The sequence below is a fragment of the Salarias fasciatus genome, chromosome 13, assembly GCF_902148845.1.
Source record: "Salarias fasciatus chromosome 13, fSalaFa1.1, whole genome shotgun sequence".
NCBI lineage: Eukaryota > Metazoa > Chordata > Actinopteri > Blenniiformes > Blenniidae > Salarias > Salarias fasciatus.
The window spans coordinates 29,683,901-29,708,804 of record NC_043757.1 but is presented as its reverse complement, the minus strand read 5'-3'; the positions used below and the strand labels follow the sequence as shown (position 1 = coordinate 29,708,804).

The 24,904-nt window shown below is 48.6% G+C and overlaps 2 protein-coding genes across 2 annotated transcripts in view; both read left to right on the top strand.

Moving 5' to 3' along the window:
- Positions 1-9,981, top strand: part of galm (galactose mutarotase) — a 73,951-nt gene extending 63,970 nt beyond the window's left edge. The window contains exon 9 of the mRNA XM_030107368.1: positions 9,565-9,981. Coding sequence (XP_029963228.1) covers positions 9,565-9,642 — 78 coding nt within the window. The 3' untranslated portion in view covers positions 9,643-9,981. The remainder of the gene's footprint in view (positions 1-9,564) is intronic.
- Positions 9,982-18,564: 8,583 nt separating this feature from the next.
- hnrnpll (heterogeneous nuclear ribonucleoprotein L like) overlaps positions 18,565-24,904 on the top strand; it is a 59,366-nt gene continuing 53,026 nt past the window's right edge. The window contains exons 1-2 of the mRNA XM_030107313.1: positions 18,565-18,801; positions 24,397-24,515. Of these exons, the coding sequence (XP_029963173.1) occupies positions 18,586-18,801; positions 24,397-24,515 (335 nt within the window). The 5' untranslated portion in view covers positions 18,565-18,585. The remainder of the gene's footprint in view (positions 18,802-24,396; positions 24,516-24,904) is intronic.

Genomic DNA, 24,904 nt, shown 5'->3' with positions numbered 1-24,904 from the left:
GTCTCTGGCCTCTCTCGCCTCTCTGCAGTCTGTCCTTGTTTCTGGACTCTCTGCAGTCTGTCCTTGTCTCTGGTCTCTCTGCAGTCTGTCCTTGTCTCTGGACTCTCTGGACTGTCTGCAGTCTGTCCATGTCTCTGACTTCTCTGCAGTCTGTCCTTGTCCCTGGACTCTCTGTACTCTCTGCAGTATGTCCTTGTCTCTGGGCTCTCTGCAGTCTGTCCTTGTCTCTGGCCTCTCTGTAGTCTGTCTTTGTCTCTTGTCTCTGGCCTCTCTGCAGTCTGTCCTTGTCTCTGGCCTCTCTCGCCTCTCTGCAGTCTGTCCTTGTTTCTGGACTCTCTGCAGTCTGTCCTTGTCTCTGGTCTCTCTGCAGTCTGTCCTTGTCTCTGGACTCTCTGGACTGTCTGCAGTCTGTCCATGTCTCTGGCTTCTCTGCAGTCTGTCCTTGTCTCTGGTCTCTCTGCAGTCTGTCCTTGTCTCTGGCCCCTCTGCAGTCTGTCCCTGTATCTGGACTCTCTGCAGTCTGTCCTTGTCTCTGGTCTCTCAGCAGTTTGCCCTTGTCTCTGGACACTCTGCAGTCTGTCCTTGTCTCTGGACTCTCTCGCCTCTCTGCAGTTTGTCTTTGTCTCTGGCCTCTCTGCAGTCTGTCCATGTCCCTGGACTCTCTACAGTCTGTCCTTGTCTCTGGACTCTCTGCAGTCTGTCCTTGTCTCTGGACTCTCTGCAGTCTGTCCTTGTCTCTGGACACTCTGCAGTCTGTCCTTGTCTCTGGCCTCTCTGCTGTCTGTCCTTGTCTCTGGACTCTCTCGCCTCTCTGCAGTTTGTCTTTGTCTCTGGCCTCTCTGCAGTCTGTCCATGTCTCTGGACTCTCTGCAGTCTGTCCTTGTCTCTGGCCTCTCTGCAGTCTGTTCTTGTCTCTGGACTCTCTGCAGCCTGTCCTTGTCTCTGGCCTCTCTGCAGTCTGTCCTTGTTTCGTGTCTCTCTGCAGTCTGTCCATGTCTCTGGCTTTTCTGCAGTCAGTTCTTGTCTCTGGCCTCTCTGCAGTCTGTCCTTGTCTCTGGACTCTCTGTACTCTCTGCAGTATGTCCTTGTCTCTGGGCTCTCTGCAGTCTGTCCTTGTCTCTGGCCTCTCTGTAGTCTGTCTTTGTCTCTTGTCTCTGGCCTCTCTGCAGTCTGTCCTTGTCTCTGGCCTCTCTCGCCTCTCTGCAGTCTGTCCTTGTTTCTGGACTCTCTGCAGTCTGTCCTTGTCTCTGGTCTCTCTGCAGTCTGTCCTTGTCTCTGGACTCTCTGGACTGTCTGCAGTCTGTCCATGTCTCTGGCTTCTCTGCAGTCTGTCCTTGTCTCTGGTGTCTCTGCAGTCTGTCCTTGTCTCTGGCCCCTCTGCAGTCTGTCCCTGTATCTGGACTCTCTGCAGTCTGTCCTTGTCTCTGGTCTCTCAGCAGTTTGCCCTTGTCTCTTGACACTCTGCAGTCTGTCCTTGTCTCTGGACTCTCTCGCCTCTCTGCAGTTTGTCTTTGTCTCTGGTCTCTCTGCAGTCTGTCCATGTCCCTGGACTCTCTGCAGTCTGTCCTTGTCTCTGGACTCTCTGCAGTCTGTCCTTGTCTCTGGACACTCTGCAGTCTGTCCTTGTCTCTGGCCTCTCTGCTGTCTGTCCTTGTCTCTGGACTCTCTCGCCTCTCTGCAGTTTGTCTTTGTCTCTGGCCTCTCTGCAGTCTGTCCATGTCTCTGGACTCTCTGCAGTCTGTCCTTGTCTCTGGACTCTCTGCAGTCTGTCCTGGTCTCTGGACTCTCTACAGTCTGTCCTTGTCTCTGGACTCTCTGCAGTCTGGCCTTGTCTCTGGACTCTCTGCAGTCTGTCCTTGTCTCTGGACTCTCTACAGTCTGTCCTTGTCTCTGGCCTCTCTACAGTCTGTCCTTGTCTCTGGCCTCTCTGCAGTCTGTCCTTGTCTCTGGCGTCTCTGCAGTCTGTCCTGGTCTCTGCCGTGGCTGCAGTGAACCAGACGTTGATGGAGGAGGAGAGGATGGACTCCATGATGCAGAACTGCACCGTCACTTCAGGCTGAACTTCTCCAGCTGCTGCAGGAAGTTCATCCTCTGCTGCAGGAAGTTCATCCTCTGCTGCAGGAAGTTCATCCTCTGCTGCAGGAAGTTCATCCTCTGCTGCAGGAAGTTCATCTCCTGCTGGGCTTTTGATGAGGGAGCTGATGTTCAGCTGGAGGTCAGGGTGATGGTGGAGCCCAGGAAGCAGGAGGACCCCACATTAGGCACATTTACATGTGCCCGTACAGTCGCCTTGTCGGCGGAGCGGATTGTAAATGCGTCATGTAAACGCCCGAGTGGATCCTCTTCACCCGGAGCAGATTGTATTTCAGAGCCGATTGTACGAGGTGGTGTACACCGATCGACAGTCCGCTCCACGTCTCATATAAACGCCGCCTGACATCGGAGCAGATTAAACGTGGGATTACTCGGGGGAATATTTGTTCCGTGCACGCGCACCCCTGTATGTAGTGACGTGCGCAGTAAACGGGACGCATGACAGTCAAGAACAAGCAGAAAAACACTTTTTTTTATAAATACCGAAAGAGAACAAACACTGGAGAGGAGAGATGGAAGCAAATCGCTCAACAGCGAGTTGTTCAAAGATCTCCGAGACAGACGAGAAGCGGACCGCCCGGCCGGTGTTATGGATTGAGTGGTTCCCGTGTAAATGAGTGACGGCTTCTGGCAGTAGCAGATGTTAAAGTAAGACTCACAAAAGACTCTAAATTCATGAATTTACTGTAACTTTAGAAAACCGACGTTCCCTAGAATGACTACAAGTTTCAGTCAGTTTTCAACATCTGTTGGTCACAGGTTAACACAGACACCAGTTAATTTGAAACATCAGTGTGCTGCTTGAGCAGCGTCTCATGGAGATGTTGGGACATTATTTGAGCAGATAACAGAAGATAAAAACTCTCTGCTCGGCGCTGAGGACTGCTGCTGCAGAGAGGAAGACCTGAAAGTTCCTGAGGACTTTGTCCTCATGTCACAGGACGCTGTATGATCCGCTTCACCCAGGACCCTGGAGAACCAGGATTTATTGTGGATCACTTTTTATACTGTTCATGTACACACATGCATTTATTATGATTGTTTTCAATCAGTGTCCACTGGGGAGTCTCTCAGGGTGATGGGGGTGTCCACTGGGGAGTCTCTCAGGGTGATGGGGGTGTCCACTGGGGAGTCTCTCAGGGTGATGGGGGTGTCCACTGGGGAGTCTCTCAGGGTGATGGGGGTCTCTCAGGGTGATGGGGGTGTCCACTGGGGAGTCTCTCAGGGTGATGGGGGTGTCCACTGGGGAGTCTCTCAGGGTGATGGGGGTGTCCACTGGGGAGTCTCTCAGGGTGGTGTCGTCTGCAAACTTCTGGAGTTTGACAGACTGGTGGTTGGAGGTTCAGTTGTTGGTGTTCAGGGAGAAGAGCAGGCAGAGAGAACACAGTCCTGAGGGGATCTGGTCCTGATGATCCGGGAGTCGGAGGTGAGTTTACCCAGCTTCACCTGCTGCTTCCTGTCCGTCAGGAAGTCTGTGCTCCACCTGCAGGTGGAGGCTGGCCCTGCAGGAGAGCTGGGATGATGGTGGTGAAAGCGGAGCTGAAGTCCACAAACTGCATCCTGGAGAGTCCAGGTGCTGGAGGAGAACTGCAGGGGGTCCAGGTCTGTTGACAGCTGGAGCCATTGAATGACACTCCTGTTGTGATGGAGAGAGACAGACGGAGTGTCGTGGCTGATCAGAGGAGGGATGGGGGAGGGATTCAGGACAGGCCAGATGGTGGTTTGCAGCTGCGGGTGCTCTGGGCTGTAGCTGGTGATCTGCCGGAGTCTTTTCCACACGGAGGCAGTGCTGCTGGCTGAGAACTGTGACAACCGGTGTTGTAGTTTCTCAGAGCAGACGTTTAGCTCTCCTCGCCTCCTTGCTGAACCTGTACTTGGTGTCTTTGAAGCTGTCCTTGTCTCCACTCCTGAAAGCTGCCTCTCTGTCTGACCTGAGCCGTCTCGGTCTTGCAGTGAACCAGGGTTTGTTGTTGCCATAGCTCACCCTGGTGCATGATGGGATGCAGCTGTCCTCACTGTCTGTATTTAGGGAGTTCATGTGTGATGTTACATTTGTTAAAGTCCCCAAGCACGATGACCAATGAGTCTGGGTAAGTCCGCTCCACGTTCAGCACTTGGTCGGCGAGTGAACACTGTGCTTCATGCACGTTAGCCGTCGGAGCAGTATACACTGCGACCAGGATGAATGAAGCGAGCTCATGAGGCGAGTAGACTGGTTTACAGCTGATGAGGAACATTTCCAGATGAGGAGAGCAGTGCTGAAGGATCGCTGTCAAGCCATTGTTCGTGTAAACGTCTCTCTGGAGCGCTCCACTGTTTTGGAAGAGATGTGATCTCTGACAGGTGAACCGTGGTTCTGCTGAACCGTCCAGGTGGTTTTTCACAAGAGAACCAAGAGAACTGAGAACGTCCGGTCTGTTTCGAGGAATGAGCCGAAGCTGTTGAGAAGGATCTTTACATTTTGGAGGCTCTGACTGTTTATATGGGAAAGAAATGAAGCTTTGAAACATGAGAGAACAGTTTTGAGAGAGAGATGAGCTTTTGCAAGTGAACTATGGAGTTGAGCTGAACTGTAAGACTATTTTGCCAAATGATCTTCAAGTTTTGAAAATGTAATCCCCCCCCCCCGGTATAGTCCGCACACTGCTGCTCATCCCGGTGAAGAAAGACGCTCATCCTTGTTCCATTTTCAATCTGTGGTTCTGTGATCAATCTCGTGGTCTTCTTAAGAATGCTGTGAACACGCACCGCGTCTTTTCATCCTGGCTCGGCAAACGTGCAACCAATTAATCCAAGAATACACCAAGTAGGCTGACTCAAGCCGTGCCTTTTCATTTATCCTGGATGTATGTATCCTACTTTCGTGCAATGCCAAGTTCAGGATTTAGCCTGCTCCAGACCAGGGCCAGGTCCAGTATTTATTCAATCTCATCTCTTTTTTCAGTCAGAAGGCCCAAAAATAGAAACCAGTATTTTATATTTATATTTATATTTGCTCACTACACATTGTTATCACAATAAACAAGACCCACTGTCAGGATTTAAACACTGTGATCAACAATTCAGTCATTTTAAATTTTTTGTGATCTTAAAGCGATACTTCAACATTTTGGCAAATTGGCCCATTTAGCGCAATTCCTTAGTCGTTTGAACAGCATACTTACTGTTTCTGTGAGGGCGAGCTGTTGTTTATTCAGAGGCGAGTCAGGGAAGGTTTTCAGGACGGACACAATGGAAGTGGATGGTATTTTTGTTCCCCCTCGTCAAACTCATCAAATACACAATCCAACAACCCCAAAACACTTTGGTGGACACGTTATAATCCACACATTCACTACTTTTTCTCCATTGGTTTGGTTCATTTCTTTTAACAGAAATTACATTCTCAAAACAACATGGACAAATATCTAAACTACACTGTAATTGCTCACAACAGAACAGTGTTTCTCAGTCATTTCATCACACTGTGAATATATTAGTGGATGTCTCAGTGTCTCAGAACGTCTTTGCAAATGATTAGTCACAGTGAGGAGCTAATGATTTAGCTCCTTTTCCAAGTGAATAGATCATGTTGATCTAAACTGACTGATTGACTCCCGGTCTCATGGCTGTTCTCTCCAAAACACATCAGCTTCATTTCATTATCAGTCACCACCTGCAAAACCACCTGTTCAACCTTCAACATCAGTCCAGAACACACTGCAGACCATGAAGACCTGACATGGACCTGTTTACTGGAGGAGGAGGACAGTCAGGACAGTCAGGACAGTCAGGACAGTCAGGAGGACAGTCAGGACAGTCAGGACAGTCAGGAGGACAGTCAGGAGGACAGTCAGGAGGACAGTCAGGAGGGTGAGGGGGACAGTGAGGAGGACAGTCAGGACAGTGAGGGGGACAGTGAGGACAGTCAGGAGGGCGAGGAGGACAGTCAGGAGGACAGTGAGGAGGGAGAGGGGGACAGTCAGGAGGACAGTGAGGACAGTCAGGAGGACAGGGAGGAGGACAGTGAGGGGGACAGTCAGGAGGACAGTGAGGACAGTCAGGAGGACAGGGAGGAGGGAGAGGAGGACAGTGAGGAGGGCGAGGGGGACAGTCAGGAGGACAGTGAGGACAGTCAGGAGGACAGGGAGGAGGACAGTGAGGGGGACAGTCAGGAGGACAGTCAGGACAGTGAGGGGGACAGTCAGGAGGACAGTCAGGAGGACAGTCAGGAGGACAGTCAGGACAGTCAGGACAGTCAGGACAGTCAGGAGGACAGTCAGGAGGGTGAGGGGGACAGTGAGGAGGACAGTCAGGACAGTGAGGGGGACAGTGAGGAGGGTGAGGGGGACAGTCAGGACAGTCAGGACAGTCAGGACAGTCAGGAGGACAGTCAGGAGGACAGTCAGGAGGGTGAGGGGGACAGTGAGGAGGACAGTCAGGACAGTGAGGGGGACAGTGAGGAGGGTGAGGGGGACAGTGAGGGGGACAGTCAGGAGGACAGTGAGGAGGACAGTCAGGAAGACAGTCAGGAGGGTGAGGGGGACAGTGAGGAGGACAGTCAGGACAGTGAGGGGGACAGTGAGGACAGTCAGGAGGGCGAGGAGGACAGTCAGGAGGACAGTGAGGAGGGAGAGGGGGACAGTGAGGAGGACAGTCAGGACAGTGAGGGGGACAGTGAGGAGGGTGAGGGGGACAGTGAGGACAGTCAGGAGGGCGAGGAGGACAGTCAGGAGGACAGTGAGGAGGGAGAGGGGGACAGTCAGGAGGACAGTGAGGACAGTCAGGAGGACAGGGAGGAGGACAGTGAGGGGGACAGTCAGGAGGACAGTGAGGACAGTCAGGAGGACAGGGAGGAGGGAGAGGAGGACAGTGAGGAGGGCGAGGGGGACAGTCAGGAGGACAGGGAGGAGGACAGTGAGGGGGACAGTCAGGAGGACAGTCAGGACAGTGAGGGGGACACTGAGGAGGGTTAGGGGGACAGTGAGGAGGACAGTCAGGAGGACAGTCAGGAGGACAGTGAGGGGGACAGTGAGGGGGACAGTGAGGAGGACAGTCAGGACAGTGAGGAGGACAGTCAGGAGGACAGTCAGGAGGACAGTGAGGGGGACAGTGAGGAGGGTGAGGGGGACAGTGAGGACAGTCAGGAGGGCGAGGAGGACAGTCAGGACAGTGAGGGGGACAGTGAGGAGGGTTAGGGGGACAGTGAGGAGGACAGTCAGGAGGACAGTGAGGGGGACAGTGAGGAGGACAGTCAGGACAGTGAGGAGGACAGTCAGGACAGTGAGGAGGACAGTGAGGGGGACAGTCAGGAGGACAGTGAGGGGGACAGTGAGGAGGGAGAGGAGGAGGACCAGTGAAGAAGTGAGCTGTGGAACTCCAGCTTCATTTACAGCAGTGTGGGCTACACACACTTCTTCTTTTTTTGTTTGTTTGTTTCTTTTTGTTTATTTCACGGTTTTAAATCTTTACACAGCACTGAAACTGCCCTTTTACGTATTTTTAATGATCTTCTTTTAATTGCAGACTCTGGTAATTCCTCTGTCCTGATGCTACTGGATCTTACAGCAGCATTTGACTCTGTAGATCACAACAGTTTACTTTCTCGTCTGGAGTCTTGTGCGGGGATCAAAGGCACTGTCCTCAAATGGTTCCAGTCCTATTTGGCAGACAGGTCCTTCTATGTTAATGTTGGCCCTTTTAATTCTAGAAAGGTCCCTCTTGACTATGGTGTGCCTCAAGGCTCAATTCTAGGGCCAGTTCTATTCTCCTTGTATATGTTGCCTCTTGGATCCATTTTCAGGAAATGCAATATTTTATTTCATTGTTTTGCTGACGATATCCAAATTTATTTACCGTTAAGTGGCCAGGCAAACTCTTCTCAAAATGTGGAAAAATGTCTTAAAGATGTTAAAGACTGGATGTCACTAAATTTTCTAAACTTAAATGAAAACAAAACCGAAACTGTGACCTTTGGTAAATCTGCTCTGTCTACATTTAATGGTGTGCTGGGGCAATTGTCATCTTATTGCTGCCCTGTTGTAAGAAGTCTGGGTGTTTATATTGACAGCAAGTTTAAAATGGAAAAACAGATTAGTTCAGTGGTTAAAACGAGCTTTTTCCAGTTGAGACTTTTGGGGAAGGTGAAGCCTTACCTCCCTCCCAATCAACTGGAAAAAGTCATTCACGCACTGATTTCATCCCGGATTGACTACTGCAACTCTTTGTATGACGGCCTGGACCAGTCTTCTATCCGCAGACTTCAGCTGGTCCAAAACGCTGCAGCTCGGATGCTTACAGGAACTAGGCGCTGGGAGCACATCACTCCAGTTTTAGCTTCCCTTCATTGGCTTCCTATTAGTTTTAGAATCCAATTTAAAATGTTGCTGCTGGTTTTTAAATCTTTGCACAATTTCGCACCTTCTTATTTAACTGAGCTGATTACGCTGCGTTCCCCACAAAGAACCTTGAGGTCCTCCAGCCAACTTCTTCTGGACATCCCATGGTCTGATCTAAGAACTAGAGGGGACCGGGCATTGGCTGTTGCAGGCCCTGAACTTTGGAAAACTCTTCCTATTAATATCAGAGCTGCTTCCTCTGTTGAGTCTTTTAAATCATTGCTGAAAACCCACTTCTTTTCACTGGCTTTCAGTTCAAGTTGATTTTAAGGCTTTGGTATTGTAATTTTATTGTATTACCAGGTTTTGTTTTAGTCTTGTGTTTAATGTTTATTATAGTTGACCTTTTATTATATAATGGCGGTTTAACAATCATGGAAAGCACTTTGGGGCAGTATGTTTCTGTTTTTAAATGTGCTATATAAATAAACTTGAACTTGAACTTAAATTGACTCTGATGGATGGAAGCTTCTTTGCGTGTGAATAAAAATTCTAACAGTTTCCCTGGAGGAATGAGAGCAATGTGTGAATCGACACTTGAAGGTTCTTCTGAATGTAAAAATGCTTTTTTTCTTCATTTTCTTATACAAGATTGTTTTCTGTTAGCTAAACAACCCAAAGAAGAAAAAAATAAAAACTCTCACAGGAACCACAGTGACTGAAGAACTGGGCTCACACTGAAAGGGAGATGAGGACATTTCAATGTTCCTCTGCCTTAAAGACAGATCATCTGAATATTCTGACTGTCGGAGACAAGCCAAGAGGACGAAGCTTTTTGACAACAATGATCGTCTGTTTCAGAAAGAAATGAAGCTCTGAAACGAGCGAGAAGAGTTCTGGAGAGAGAGGAGCGTCTGCAGTGAACTTTGGTGTCGAGCTGGACTGAGACCGTTTTGCCAAAAGATCTTCGATCTAAATGTAATTTTGGTTTCAAGAAACGAGCCAAACCACTGGAGAAGAACTGTCAGACCGTTCTGTGCTGTACACAAAATAAGAAATTGTATTTTGAACATTTTTAACTTGAATGTTTTTAAATGTCTGACACTGTTCTGAATACTAATTTTAATTCTTGTTTTTTTTTTTCTGTCTCCAGGTTTCCTTCCCCAGCTGCCTCCTCCACCCTGGTGAGGAATACCATCATGTCACTCGCTTCACCTTCTCCACGGTCTGATCCTGCTGCGCTGAGCAATGCAATCACTATACTTTCAGATAAAGTCCTGTTTACTTTCTCATGAAATAATCATGTACCAGATACTTTTAAGAGCTTGAGCTTCTTTCCCAGCTGTTTAATGCGAAACATATTTGCTGGTTCTATCGCTGAAGAAAACCCAAATTTGCTCCACTTCAGAACTTGTGATTTTGAACAATGTTATAATCAAAAGATAAACAGTGGCATGCTAAATGTCTTCTACTGTATATCATAATTATTGACTATAGTAATAAGTTCATTTTTTGACTTGATTTGTTTTTTTAATAAGAATAAAATTTGAAAAATAAAGTCAGCTTTGTGGTCAAATGACTTCCGAGATGTTTGTCTGAGACGGGTTCCTCTCTCTGAGGTTTAACCTGCAGCGAGGCAGAAGAGTCGACTGGAATTCACTCAGTGACCAGGATGCTCTCTGCATGTGTGTACAGTATGCATCGCATTTTCTAAAATAAATATTTCATCAAACTTTTACATCACAACAAACATCAGAAATTGCAACCCCGTCAGCACACATGCACCGGAGTACTGCAATAATGGGAGATTTGAATACTCTTTGTTTCAGAGCAGAGAGCAAGGTATACAGGAATCGAACTGACAGGAGATAAAAGCGGCATCGGCGCCTCCCACTGGCCTGAGAGAGAAAGAGGCGACTCTGGCTTTATTCTCAACATGATTAAAAAACAATCTTAGTTATATTTTTAATATGTGGAGTAAAATTCAGCTCAGAGTCAAAAATCACACCCAGGTTCTTTACAGACTGTGCTGGTTTAAAATGTTGTACTTTTGGTAAAGGTTTACTGAGAGATTTTAAAATTCTAAAACACTGTAATACTTCACTTTACTGTTTTAACTAAGTACTTCTGGTATTTGTGTAGGAGTCATTGCACAGACCTTTATGTTGTGGTGGTGGTATTTTTTTTATTAGATTGTTCGGCATTATTAATACAAAACTGATTTCAGGTTTAAGATACTAATTTTTTTAATTTTTCTATTATACATATTTTGTGCATCTAATTGGTAAATGTTCTATACTTATGTCACACTTTTTATACTGCTACAGCAGAGCCCAAAGTACTTTACAGTGTTGATCACATTCACCCATTCACACACCATGGAGGCATCAATCTGTCCACTGGGAGCAGTTCGGGGTTCAGTGTCTTGCTCAAAGACATTTCGAGGAAGGAAGGAATCGAACCAACAAAATCCTTTATTGTGTGACAGAACCGCCCTCAGGCAGAGCTCCCACAGGCCAGACAGCTCCGAGGCAGGAACACCGGGCTGCGGGCTTTGGCAGGCGTTACTTATGGAGTTTTTCGTGTCCTTGTTGCTCTAAATTCCAGCTGGACAGTCTGACAGGACGTGATGTGATGTGATATTACTTTTTGCAGCTTTGACGAAAATGAAGTCTTTGAAAAACAAATCAAAACTTAGTCCAATGTGCTGAGAGTTGAGATGATCCTCCTGTTCAAGTTCTCCTCGAGCTGTTTAGACCGAGACTGGACGGTCGGGCCAGAGCGTGGCCAGGTGGACAGCTGGACAGCTGGAGACAGGAACAGGGTCTAATAACTTCACCTGTCGCACACTGACTGAAACATGGGTGTAACTGACAGGGGGGACGTGGGGGACATGTCCCCCGCACTTCTCGTGTCTGTCCCCTCTGTTCCCTGCACTTTTTTCAGCCTTGACAATCATATAATCCATTACCAAGCAGTAAGGTGTTTTTCCGAGCCGTCATTAAATGCATCATGAGGCACAGACTGGAGGAGCTGCTGGAAACAACCGGGCAGCTTTTCCCCAAACCCGCCGGCAGAGCGACTTTATGACCACTTACAGTTCCTCTCCAGTGGTTTGGCTTATCTCTTGAAACCGAAATTACATTTTCAAACTCTGAGATCTTTTGGTAAAACATTCTTACAGTTCAGCTCAACACCATAGTCCACTGCTGAAGCTCTTCTCCCCCCAGAGCTGTTCTCTCATGTTTCAAAGCTTCATTTCTTTCCCATATAAACAGTCAGAGCCTCCAAAATGTAAAGATCCTTCTCAACAGTTTTGGTTCATTTCTCGAAACAGACCGGACGTTCTCAGTTCTCTTGGTTCTCTTGTGAAAAACAACCTGGACGGTTCAGCAGAACCACGGTTCACCTGTCAGAGATCAGATCTCTTCCAAAACAGTTCACTCAGGTGGAAAAACTAAATTTCTTTCTCAAACAAATGTGAGCTCTGACAGTCAAAATGTTAAGATGTTTTGTCATTAAAGGGCAACTTCGGTTTTTTGACACCTGGACCTTATTTCTAGGTGTGTCATGCTCATATACTCACTCAGACAAACACGGTGCAGCTCGGAGTCCTTCAGAAGTTATTTAGATTCAACCGATGTAGCCGCACTTAGCGGGGCCACGGCAGGGGAGCTTCAGCGCGGGACATAACCTCTGCAAAGTCGCTCATTTCGGCTGTATTTTTTCCTCCATCGGCGCTGGGTTGCCTTTCGGTCGGAAGGGGGGCCTCCGGCGGCGTCCCGCGGCCTGGCTCGGAGCGCGCATCCGCCGGGCGGCGGAGACCTGGATTCTCCCGGCGAGGAGAGAGCTCCGGCTGCGGCGTGGCGGGCCGTCCCGCGTCCCGCTGCCGGCGTGGAGCGCGCATCCGCTGGGGAGCGGACATACGCTTCCTCCCGGTGAGGAGAGAGCTCCGTACTGTACTACTGTATGCTACTGTAAAAGCATTTTACTGTAAGAAGAACCTTCAAGTTTTGATTGCTCTCATATTTCCAAAGAAACTGTTATAATTTTTATTCACACAGAAAGAAGCTTCCATCCATCGGAGTTCAATATACTGTAAAATAAACACAAAGAAACAACAAAAAAGGAAAATTGTATGTACTGTAAATGAAGCTGGGGTTTCACAGCTCACTTCTTCACTGGTCCTCCTCCTCCTCCTGACTGTCCTCACTCTCATGCAAACACATCCATGTCTGGTCTTCATGGTATTGAAGTGTCTTTTTGACTAATGTTGACAGCTGAACAGATGATTTTGCAGGAGGTGACTGATACAATGAAATGATGCTGATATGTTTTGGAGAGAAAAACCATGAGACTGAGAATCAATCAATCAGTTTAGATCAACATGATATGTTCACCTGGAAATTGTACTAAATCTATCCTTACTGTGCTTATTCATTTGCAAAAGTGATCTGAGACATTGAGACATGTACTAAGACATTTCCAATGTGATGACATGAATGAGAAACACCGTTCTGTTGTGAGCAGCTACAGGGTAGTTTGGAGATTTGTCCATGTTGTTTTGAGAATGGAATTTCAGTTTCAAGAAATGAATCAAACCAATGGAGAAAAACATTGAAATGTCCTCATCTCCCTTTCAGTGTGAGCCCAGTTCTTCAGTCACTGTGGTTCCTGTGAGAGTTTTTATTTTTTTCTTCTTTGGGTTGTTTAGCTAACAGAAAACAATCTTGTATAAGAAAATGAAGAAAAAAAGCATTTTTACATTCAGAAGAACCTTCAAGTGTCGATCCACACATCGCTCTCATTCTTCCAGGGAAACTGTTAGAATTTTTATTCACACGCAAAGAAGCTTCCATCCATCAGAGTCAATTTACCGTAAAATAAACACAAAGAAACAAACAAACAAAAAAAGAAGAAGTGTGTGTAGCCCACACTGCTGTAAATGAAGCTGGAGTTCCACAGCTCACTTCTTCACTGGTCCTCCTCCTCTCCCTCCTCACTGTCCCCCTCACTGTCCTCCTCACTGTCCTCCTGACTGTCCTCCTCACTGTCCTCCTCACTGTCCTCCTGACTGTCCTCCTCACTGTCCCCCTCACTGTCCTCCTCACTGTCCTCCTGACTGTCCTCCTCACTGTCCTCCTCACCCTCCTGACTGTCCTGACTGTCCTGACTGTCCTCCTGACTGTCCTCCTGACTGTCCCCCTCACCCTCTTGACTGTCCTCCTGACTGTCCTCCTGACTGTCCTCCTGACTGTCCTGACTGTCCTGACTGTCCTCCTCCTCCAGTAAACAGGTCCATGTCAGGTCTTCATGGTCTGCAGTGTGTTCTGGACTGATGTTGAAGGTTGAACAGGTGGTTTTGCAGGTGGTGACTGATAATGAAATGAAGCTGATGTGTTTTGGAGAGAACAGCCATGAGACCGGGAGTCAATCAGTCAGTTTAGATCAACATGATCTATTCACTTGGAAAAGGAGCTAAATCATTAGCTCCTCACTGTGACTAATCATTTGCAAAGACGTTCTGAGACACTGAGACATCCACTAATATATTCACAGTGTGATGAAATGACTGAGAAACACTGTTCTGTTGTGAGCAATTACAGCGTAGTTTAGATATTTGTCCATGTTGTTTTGAGAATGTAATTTCTGTTAAAAGAAATGAACCAACGAAATGGAGAAGAACTGTGATACAGGACAGTATGTCAAGTGAGTTACAGTTTTCCTCCACTGGTTTGGTTCATTTCTTGAAACCGAAATTACATTTTCAAAACAACATGGACAAATCTCCAAACTACCCTGTAGCTGCTCACAACAGAACGGTATTTCTCATTCATGTCATCACATTGTGAATGTCTTAGTACACGTCTCAATGTCTCAGAAAATCTTTGCAAATGATGAAGCACAGTAAGGATAGATTTAGCACAATTCCCAAGTGAACAGGTCATGTTGATCTAAACTGATTGATTGATTCTCAGTCTCATGGTTGTTCTCTCCAAAACATATCAGCATCATTTCATTGTATCAGTCACCACCTGCAAAATCATCTGTTCAGCTGTCAACATTAGTCAAAAACACACTTCAATACCATGAATACCAGACATGGATGTGTTAGCATGAAGGTGAGGAGGACAGTCAGGAGGGTGAGGAGGGAGACCAGTGAAGAAGAGAGCTGTGAAACTCCAGCTTCATTTACAGCACATTGGGCTACAGACAATTTTCTTTTTTTTTTTTTCCTTGTTTGTTTTTATTTTACAGTATATTGAACTCCGATGGCTGAAGTTACTTTGTGTGTGAATAAAAATTCTAACAGTTTCCTTGGAGGTATGAGAGTGATGTGTGAATCAGAACTTGAAAGTTCTTCTTACTGTAAAATGCTTTTTGTCTTCATTTTCTTATACACAGTGTTTTCTGTTAGCTAACCCCCCCCCCCCCCCCCCCCCCCCCCCAAAAAAAAAAAAAAATAAATAAAAATAAAAACGATCACAGTAACCATTCTGAATGAAGCACTGGGCCCAGACAGTAGAGGAGGAACATTTCAGTGGTCCTCTGCCCTAAAAGACAAAACATCTGAACATTCTGACTGTCAGAGCTCACACGATGCCAAAAGGACAAAGCATTTTGAGGACATTGACCATTTGTTTGAGAAAGAAATTTAGTTTTTCCACCTGAGTGAACTGTTTTGGAAGAGATGTGATCTCTGACAGGTGAACCGTGGTTCTGCTGAACCGTCCAGGTGGTTTTTCACAAGAGAACCAAGAGAACTGAGAACGTCCGGTCTGTTTTGAAAAATGAGCCGAAGCTGTTGGGAAGAAATGAAGCTTTGAAACATGAGAGAACAGTTTTGAGAGAGAGATGAGCTTTTGCAAGTGAACTATGGAGTTGAGCTGAACTGTAAGACCATTTTGCCAAATGATCTCCGAGTTTTGAAAATGTAATTTCAGTTTCAAGAAATGAGCCAAACCAGTGGAGAAAAACTAGGATAGAATAGACTAGAATAGAATAAAATGAAATTACATTTTCAAAACTCGAAGATCATTTGGCAAAATAGTCTTACAGTTCAGCTCAACACCATAGTTCACTTGCAAAAGCTCATCTCTCTCTCAAAACTGTTCTCTCATGTTTCAAAGCTTCATTTCTTTCCCATATAAACAGTCAGAGCCTCCAAAATGTAAAGATCCTTCTCAACAGCTTCGGCTCATTCCTCGAAACAGACCGGACGTTCTCAGTTCTCTTGGTTCTCTTGTGAAAAACCACCTGGACGGTTCAGCAGAACCACGGTTCACCTGTCAGAGATCACATCTCTTCCAAAACAGTTCACTCAGGTGGAAAAACTAAATTTCTTTCTCAAACAAATGGTCAATGCCCTCAAAATGCTTTGTCCTTTTGACATCGTGTGAGCTCTGACAGTCAGAATGTTCAGATGTTTTGTCTTTAAGGGCAGAGGACCACTGAAATGTTCCTCATCTACCTTTCTGTCTGAGCCCAGTGCTTCAGTCATCATGGTGACTGTGAGAGTTTTTATTTTCTTCTTTGGGTTTTTTAGCTAACAGAAAATATCGTGTATAAGAAAATGAAGACAAAAAGCATTTTACAGTAAGAAGAACCTTCAGGTTCTGATTCACACATCGCTCTCATGCCTCCAAGGAAACTGTTAGAATTTTTATTTACACACAGAGCAACTTCCATCCATCGGAGTTCAATATACTGTAAAATAAGAACAAAGAAACAAAAACAAAAACAAAAAACTAGAATCTGACACTCAGAGAGGCACAGGCGCAGACCTCCACCACAGCTCCAATCAGTCACCAACAACAATAAGAACACCAGATGTGATAAAAAAAACAAACAAAAAAAACATTTTATTTCTCCCCAACACAAACAACGTCTGGGAGAAAGCTGTTTGCTGCTTGTTCATATCTCAGAGTGTTTCCTCACAGTGACCGACACTCCAGAACCCCCCTGTTTTTGTCTGTTCTGGATCCTGGTATCCGGAACACTTCCTGATCTGGATCAGCAGCTGATCTCTCTTAGAGTCCTTGAAGAACTTACTGTAATTTCTTGCTGAGCCTCCTTGTCATTTATTGTTGAGTTATGCCCAACTATGTGAAAGACTCCCTATCTCTCAATGATAAAGAATCCTTTAAAGAATTCCTGGATCCAGACAGTGATCCGGATCATCGCCAACATTTAATGGATTCTAAGTTAGCCCAAGGCCCACCTTTCCACAAAGTGTCATTGCAATCCGTCTATAACTTTTTCTGTATTGTTGCTAACAAACCAACCAACCAACCAACCAACCAACCAACCAACCAACCAACCGACCAACCAACCGACCAACCAACCGACCAACCAACCAACCAACCGACCAACCAACCGACCAACCAACCGACCAACCGACCAACCAACCAACCGACCAACCAACCAACCGACCAACCGACCGATGTGATTCCATAACCTCCTTGGTGGAGGTAACAAAACAAAAAGGAACATTGTCTGTAGCCCAATGAACTGTAAATGAAGCTGGAGTTTCACAGCTCTCTTCTTCACTGGTCTCCCTCCTCCTCCTCCTGACTGTCCTCCTCACCTTCATGCTAACACATCCATGTCTGGTCTTCATGGTATTGAAGTGTGTTTTTGACTAATGTTGACAGCTGAACAGATGATTTTGCAGGTGGTGACTGATACAATGAAATTAGGCTGATATGTTTTGGAGAGAAAAACCATTAGACTGAGAATCGATCAATCAGTTTAGATTGACATGATATATTTACTTAGGAATTGTGCTAAATCTATCCTTACTGTGCTAAATCATTTGCAAAGATTTTCTGAGACATTGAGACATGGACTAAGACATTTTAAATGTGATGACATGAATGAAAAATACCGTTCTGTTGTGAGCAGCTACAGGGTAGTTTGGAGATTTGTCCATGTTGTTTTGAAAATGTAATTTCGGTTTCAAGAAATGAGCCAAACCAGTGGAGGAAAACTGTAATGTCACAGTGGAGACATTTACAGGTCAGGATACTAATGAAGCTACCATGAGGACGAGACGCAGCAGGTGTCAGCAGCAGGAACTTCTTTAGTCCGATGGTGAGATAAGGGCCGATCTCAGATACGTGTATATCTCATTCAGGTGTTCATTTATATGTGACACACAAAGATTAACATCATAGTTATTTCAGTGTAGAGCATCGACAACAGAATGACTTTGTTTTTGTAATATAACTTATGTTATTTGAGTTATATTATTGCTTCTGCTTGGGTCTAAAAGAAATCTAGAACTGATCTTATTGTTTGTTAATGTCGGTGTTGCCTCAGCATTTCCTAATCCGGTCCTTGGGCCTCCCTGTCCACGTTTTAGATGTTTCCTTCTGCCAACACATCTGTTTGGAATGATGTGCTGGTTATCCAGCTCTGCAGTGTGTTGGAGGAGGAAACATCGACGTGCTGGACGGGAGGCCTGAGGACCGAACTGGGAAACACTAAAAGCAAAAACTGAGATGAATGCTTAAAGATGTAGTTTATATTTAGACATTTTGGTTTGTTCATTTATTTTTTCCAGATATCATTTGATTGTGATGTTATGTGTGTTCTTAGGCAGCGGATATAGTCTATTGTGCTGTTTTTACTTATCTTGATTAGTTTTGCACATGCCACTAAATGAAATGAAAGGATGTGGCTCGTGACCCTGTTGCTGTCCCTCCATTCCATCCTGTGTGCTCAGTCACTGGCGGCTCATGGGAACGGCGCTGCTGAGCAGGTGGTGTTGTTTGTTGTGATGCTCCTCAGTGATGGGCCTGCTGATGCTCCGGCCGGTTCTGCCTGGCTCTGCTCACACAGCCCCAAGGCTTCGGATGATGTCTCTTTTCCTGAGGGCGTCCCTCGGACTGGTCCTGGCCCGCGGACCTGATGTTGCACGCCTGCTGCAGAAAACAGCGCGCGGCCTCCACGCCTCCTCTGATCCCGCCTCTGCGTCGGTACCGTCCAATCACAGGTCGGCTCTGCGGGCTCCGGACCGCACCGACCAATCACGCACCGACGTGTCCTCCGCGCACACCTCCGCACGGAGCCCGGAGGACCGCAGGCAGCCAGGCCGCACCTGAGACCCCGCGGCGCGGTGGACGCCGAGGGACGCCGCGGCTCGACCCGCTCGACCGGCCCCGCAGCCGGCATGGCGACGCTAGAAGCAGCCGGCGAGGAGGAGGAGTACGGCCGGGCCGCCAAGCGGCAGAGGACGGAGGAGACGGAGGCTGAGGAGCGGGAGGAGGGGGAGGAGGAGCTGGAGGAGGGGGAGGACTCCGACTCCGGCTCGCTCCCCGGGACCGGGCCGTCTTCCGCAGGAGAACCGGCGCGGTGGAGCGGCGTGCAGGACGCTCCGGGACCCGGGGTAAGGAGGACCAGCAGCGCCCACTGCTGCAGCGCTGCACGGTGGGGGGGCCGCGGGGGGAGGGGGGCGATCTTCATCATCATCATCCGGGAATCACAGGACTCCACCACTGCTTCACAGGTCCAACAGGACAGCCTGACAGGTCCAACAGGACAGCCTGACAGGTCCAACAGGACAGTCTGACAGGTCCAACAGGACAGCCTGACAGGTCCAACAGGACAGCCTGACAGGTCCAACAGGACAACCTGATGGGACAGCCTGACAGGTCCAACAGGACAGTCTGACAGGTCCAACAGGACAGTCTGACAGGTCCAACAGGACAGTCTGACAGGTCCAACAGGACAGCCTGATGGGACAGTCTGACAGGTCCAACAGGACAGTCTGACAGGTCCAACAGGACAACCTGATGGGACAGCCTGACAGGTCCAACAGGACAGCCCGACAGGTCCAACAGGACAGCCCGACAGGTCCAACAGGACAGCCCGACAGGTCCAACAGGACAGCCTGACAGGTCCAACAGGACAGCCTGACAGGTCCAACAGGACAGCCTGATGGGACAGTCTGACAGGTCCAACAGGACAGTCTGACAGGTCCAACAGGACAGCCTGATGGGACAGTCTGACAGGTCCAACAGGACAGTCTGACAGGTCCAACAGGACAGCCTGATGGGACAGTCTGACAGGTCCAACAGGACAGCCTGATGGGACAGTCTGACAGGTCCAACAGGACAGTCTGACAGGTCCAACAGGACAGCCTGACAGGTCCAACAGGACAGCCTGATGGGACAGTCTGACAGGTCCAACAGGACAGCCTGACAGGTCCAACAGGACAACCTGATGGGACAGTCTGACAGGTCCAACAGGACAGCCTGACAGGTCCAACAGGACAGCCTGATGGGACAGTCTGACAGGTCCAACAGGACAGCCTGACAGGTCCAACAGGACAGCCTGACAGGTCCAACAGGACAGCCTGACAGGAACAACAGGACAGCCTGATGGGACAGTCTGACAGGTCCAACAGGACAGCCTGACAGGTCCAACAGGACAGTCTGACAGGTCCAACAGGACAGTCTGATGGGACAGTCTGACAGGTCCAACAGGACAGCCTGACAGGTCCAACAGGACAGTCTGATGGGACAGTCTGACAGGTCCAACAGGACAGTCTGACAGGTCCAACAGGACAGCCTGACGGGACAGTCTGACAGGTCCAACAGGACAGTCTGACAGGTCCAACAGGACAGCCTGATGGGACAGTCCGACAAGTCCAACAGGACAGCCTGACAGGTCCAACAGGACAGCCTGATGGGACAGTCTGACAGGTCCAACAGGACAGCCTGATGGGACAGTCCGACAAGTCCAACAGGACAGCCTGACAGGTCCAACAGGACAGCCTGATGGGACAGTCTGACAGGTCCAACAGGACAGCCCGACAGGTCCAACAGGACAGCCTGACAGGTCCAACAGGACAGCCTGACAGGTCCAACAGGACAGCCTGATGGGACAGTCTGACAGGTCCAACAGGACAGTCTGACAGGTCCAACAGGACAGCCTGATGGGACAGTCTGACAGGTCCAACAGGACAGCCTGATGGGACAGTCTGACAGGTCCAACAGGACAGTCTGACAGGTCCAACAGGACAGCCTGATGGGACAGTCTGACAGGTCCAACAGGACAGTCTGACAGGTCCAACAGGACAGCCTGATGGGACAGCCTGACAGGTCCAACAGGACAGCCTGACAGGTCCAACAGGACAGCCTGATGGGACAGTCTGACAGGTCCAACAGGACAGTCTGACAGGTCCAACAGGACAGTCTGACAGGTCCAACAGGACAGTCTGATGGGACAGTCTGACAGGTCCAACAGGACAGCCTGACAGGTCCAACAGGACAGCCTGACAGGTCCAACAGGACAGCCTGATGGGACAGTCTGACAGGTCCAACAGGACAGTCTGACAGGTCCAACAGGACAGCCTGATGGGACAGTCTGACAGGTCCAACAGGACAGTCTGATGGGACAGTCTGACAGGTCCAACAGGACAGTCTGACAGGTCCAACAGGACAGTCTGACAGGTCCAACAGGACAGTCTGACAGGTCCAACAGGACAGCCTGATGGGACAGTCTGACAGGTCCAACAGGACAGTCTGACAGGTCCAACAGGACAGTCTGACAGGTCCAACAGGACAGTCTGACAGGTCCAACAGGACAGTCTGATGGGACAGTCTGACAGGTCCAACAGGACAGCCTGACAGGTCCAACAGGACAGCCTGACAGGTCCAACAGGACAGTCTGACAGGTCCAACAGGACAGTCTGACAGGTCCAACAGGACAGTCTGATGGGACAGTCTGACAGGTCCAACAGGACAGCCTGACAGGTCCAACAGGACAGCCTGACAGGTCCAACAGGACAGCCTGACAGGTCCAACAGGACAGTCTGACAGGTCCAACAGGACAACCTGATGGGACAGTCTGACAGGTCCAACAGGACAGCCTGATGGGACAGTCTGACAGGTCCAACAGGACAGCCTGATGGGACAGTCTGACAGGTCCAACAGGACAGTCTGACAGGTCCAACAGGACAGTCTGACAGGTCCAACAGGACAGCCTGACAGGTCCAACAGGACAGTCTGACAGGTCCAACAGGACAGCCTGATGGGACAGTCTGACAGGTCCAACAGGACAGTCTGACAGGTCCAACAGGACAGCCTGATGGGACAGTCTGACAGGTCCAACAGGACAGTCTGACAGGTCCAACAGGACAGCCTGACAGGTCCAACAGGACAGCCTGATGGGACAGTCTGACAGGTCCAACAGGACAGTCTGACAGGTCCAACAGGACAGTCTGACAGGTCCAACAGGACAGTCTGATGGGACAGTCTGACAGGTCCAACAGGACAGCCTGACAGGTCCAACAGGACAGCCTGACAGGTCCAACAGGACAGCCTGATGGGACAGTCTGACAGGTCCAACAGGACAGTCTGACAGGTCCAACAGGACAGTCTGACAGGTCCAACAGGACAGCCTGATGGGACAGTCTGACAGGTCCAACAGGACAGTCTGATGGGACAGTCTGACAGGTCCAACAGGACAGTCTGACAGGTCCAACAGGACAGTCTGACAGGTCCAACAGGACAGTCTGACAGGTCCAACAGGACAGCCTGACAGGTCCAACAGGACAGTCTGACAGGTCCAACAGGACAGTCTGACAGGTCCAACAGGACAGTCTGACAGGTCCAACAGGACAGTCTGACAGGTCCAACAGGACAGTCTGATGGGACAGTCTGACAGGTCCAACAGGACAGCCTGACAGGTCCAACAGGACAGCCTGACAGGTCCAACAGGACAGCCTGATGGGACAGTCTGACAGGTCCAACAGGACAGCCTGATGGGACAGTCTGACAGGTCCAACAGGACAGCCTGATGGGACAGTCTGACAGGTCCAACAGGACAGTCTGACAGGTCCAACAGGACAGTCTGACAGGTCCAACAGGACAGCCTGACAGGTCCAACAGGACAGTCTGACAGGTCCAACAGGACAGCCTGATGGGACAGTCTGACAGGTCCAACAGGACAGTCTGATGGGACAGTCTGACAGGTCCAACAGGACAGTCTGATGGGACAGCCTGACAGGTCCAACAGGACAACCTGATGGGACAGTCTGACAGGTCCAACTGGACAGTCTGACAGGTCCAACAGGACAGTCTGACGGGACAGTCTGACAGGTCCAACAGGACAGTTTGACAGGTTTAATAAATCTAAATTATGATCAGTTATTAGGACACCAATCAGCAGGAGGAGACGGATCGGATATTTAACAGTCCACATTTGACTCTTGTGGGTTTTTGTTCTACTGCAGGTTTAGTTTTAGTTTTGATGAGGTTTTTAAGATGAACTCCTCTCCTCTGGTGAAGGTGCTGTCTGCTGGAGATAATACCAGAGAGAGGGGTGTGTGAAGAGTGGGCGGGGCTTACCGTTAGTCAGTCAGCTGGACTGACAGCTGGAGACGTCTGGACTGCTGGATGTTACCTGACAGGACGGAGTTCCCAGCCTGCTGGGATGTAATCCATCGTGACGGTAGAGAGCAGGGCGGTTCCAGAAGAGGTGGAAGTTGTCGATGAAGTGAAGGTTGTGAGCTGAGCAGGACTGTTGAAGCCCGGTGTTCAAGCTGAGGAGCCTGGAGAAGAGCTCAGCACCCCGGAAGAGCGTTGGCAGGGGGCCGCTGAGGGAGATCATTTTTCTGGAACTTTGTAGCGGGCTGAAAAGGTCCTTAAAATCCTTTTTGGTGAGCTCGGAGTGTCGACGCATCGTGTCGCTGGACCCGATGTGAACGATCACCTGGCGAGCGGAGGAGGGGGCGGACCGGAGGAGCTCTGGAAGTTTTTCCAGGATGGTGGGGACGGTGGCGCCGGGAAAACACCGTGTGATGGCGTTGAAGAAGCCAATATTCCGCCTGATGCTGCCGCCGATGATGAGTGAAGACGGGGAGAAGAGAGGCCGAGGCGGGGGCGGCGGCGGGGGCGGGGCGGGGGCGGGGCGGCGGCGTGGGTGTCCTGGGCCGGGGAGCACTCTGCCGGCGCAGCAGCCTCGTCGCTGAGATGGATAAATCTGTTCTTGGGCTGCTTCCTTCATATTTGACCACATACTTGATCAGGTCAAAAGATCTCTTGGGACTGCGCACCCAGGATTTATCAAAACAACTTTTCCCAGAGTCAGAGCAGAACTGGCGGCCCTCTTCATGGGGTCATCTCCAGATGGACTTGAATTAGCAGAACTGGTCACTGCTGGGGAGTTTAAACCTCTGCTCCACGGCTGTGAAGGAATACTTTTGGTCACTGCCATTGTTTTACTTCCCGAGCCTCATGATTTTATCCCAACTCGTTGTCTCCAGAACCACTTGTTGTTTTTTCCCTTCCAATCTAATGTAATGAAGTATCAATGTACTGCGTTTACTGAATGCTGTAACTGCATGTTGCTGTCATACCTGATCCCTCTCCAAAAACACTCAAGGCTTTTCCCTGGTTAATCAAAGGATACAATAATAATAAAATAACACAAATAAAACTATTTAAAGCACAATTTTTTTCTTAATTACTACAGTTACAAAACGGTAACTCACCCAGAGCCGTAGCTCTTAACGTCTGGTCTGCAGCTCGATACCGCCGCAGGGCCTCCCAGACTCTTCTGCACTTTTCTTTCGTTGTATTTCTTGCTGTTTGTAACCTCTTCTGACTCTCTTCTTTTGACCTTTTCGCAACAAAACCCACCAAAACAACAAAAGGCATCACGCCAGCCTCCCTGTCCTTCATTTTACTTCCGCTGAGTGGCAGAATTTTTACCGTCTCCTGATTTCCCCGCCCATTGAGAACGGTATCCATGGAGACAAAAGGCCGATGGAAACACAGCTGAGCTGAGTAGAGTAGAATAGAGTAGGGTCGGTGAAGCTGGGCAATTTGAGACAACTTTGGTTAACATTATAGTCATGAAGCAAAAACGAACCTCTTAAATAAAATTGCATAAAATACGGTGTTCACCAGCGTCGAGGGGATTCCAACAAATCTAACTCACTTTAATTTTGTGTGTGTTGGTGTGTGCATTGCAGGAGAACGGGAGGAGCACCCATCATATCTCGCCCAGTCCTGTGGTCCACGTCCGCGGTCTGTGTGAAGCTGTAGTTGAAGCCGACCTGATCGATGCCTTGGAGAAGTTTGGACCTATATGGTGAGAGTGCCTGTCTCAACCCAAAATCAAAGACCAGTCAGTACAAAGATAAGAAAATAAATAAATAACAAGCAGAGACCTGAAGACCCAAAGCTCCCTAAACTAAACTTACTAAGCCATAAAACAGGGAGTTCTCATGCTTTCAATTCTTTAGTCCTCCCATTGCGCAATGTGACGTTGAAATAACGTCTAATCAAAGTAATTTTTTGACCTCCAAATCAGGTCTGCTGTAGGTGCAGAATGAAAGTTTTTATTACGTCTTTTTTGGATGTCATATGGAGTGTACGGTTTTATCGCTCTAACGCGCCTAGATTGATAACTCCCACCGTAAAAGGTGTGCTGACCTAATGACACAGTGTCTACTCACACCTTGGACACTCCAGAACCGT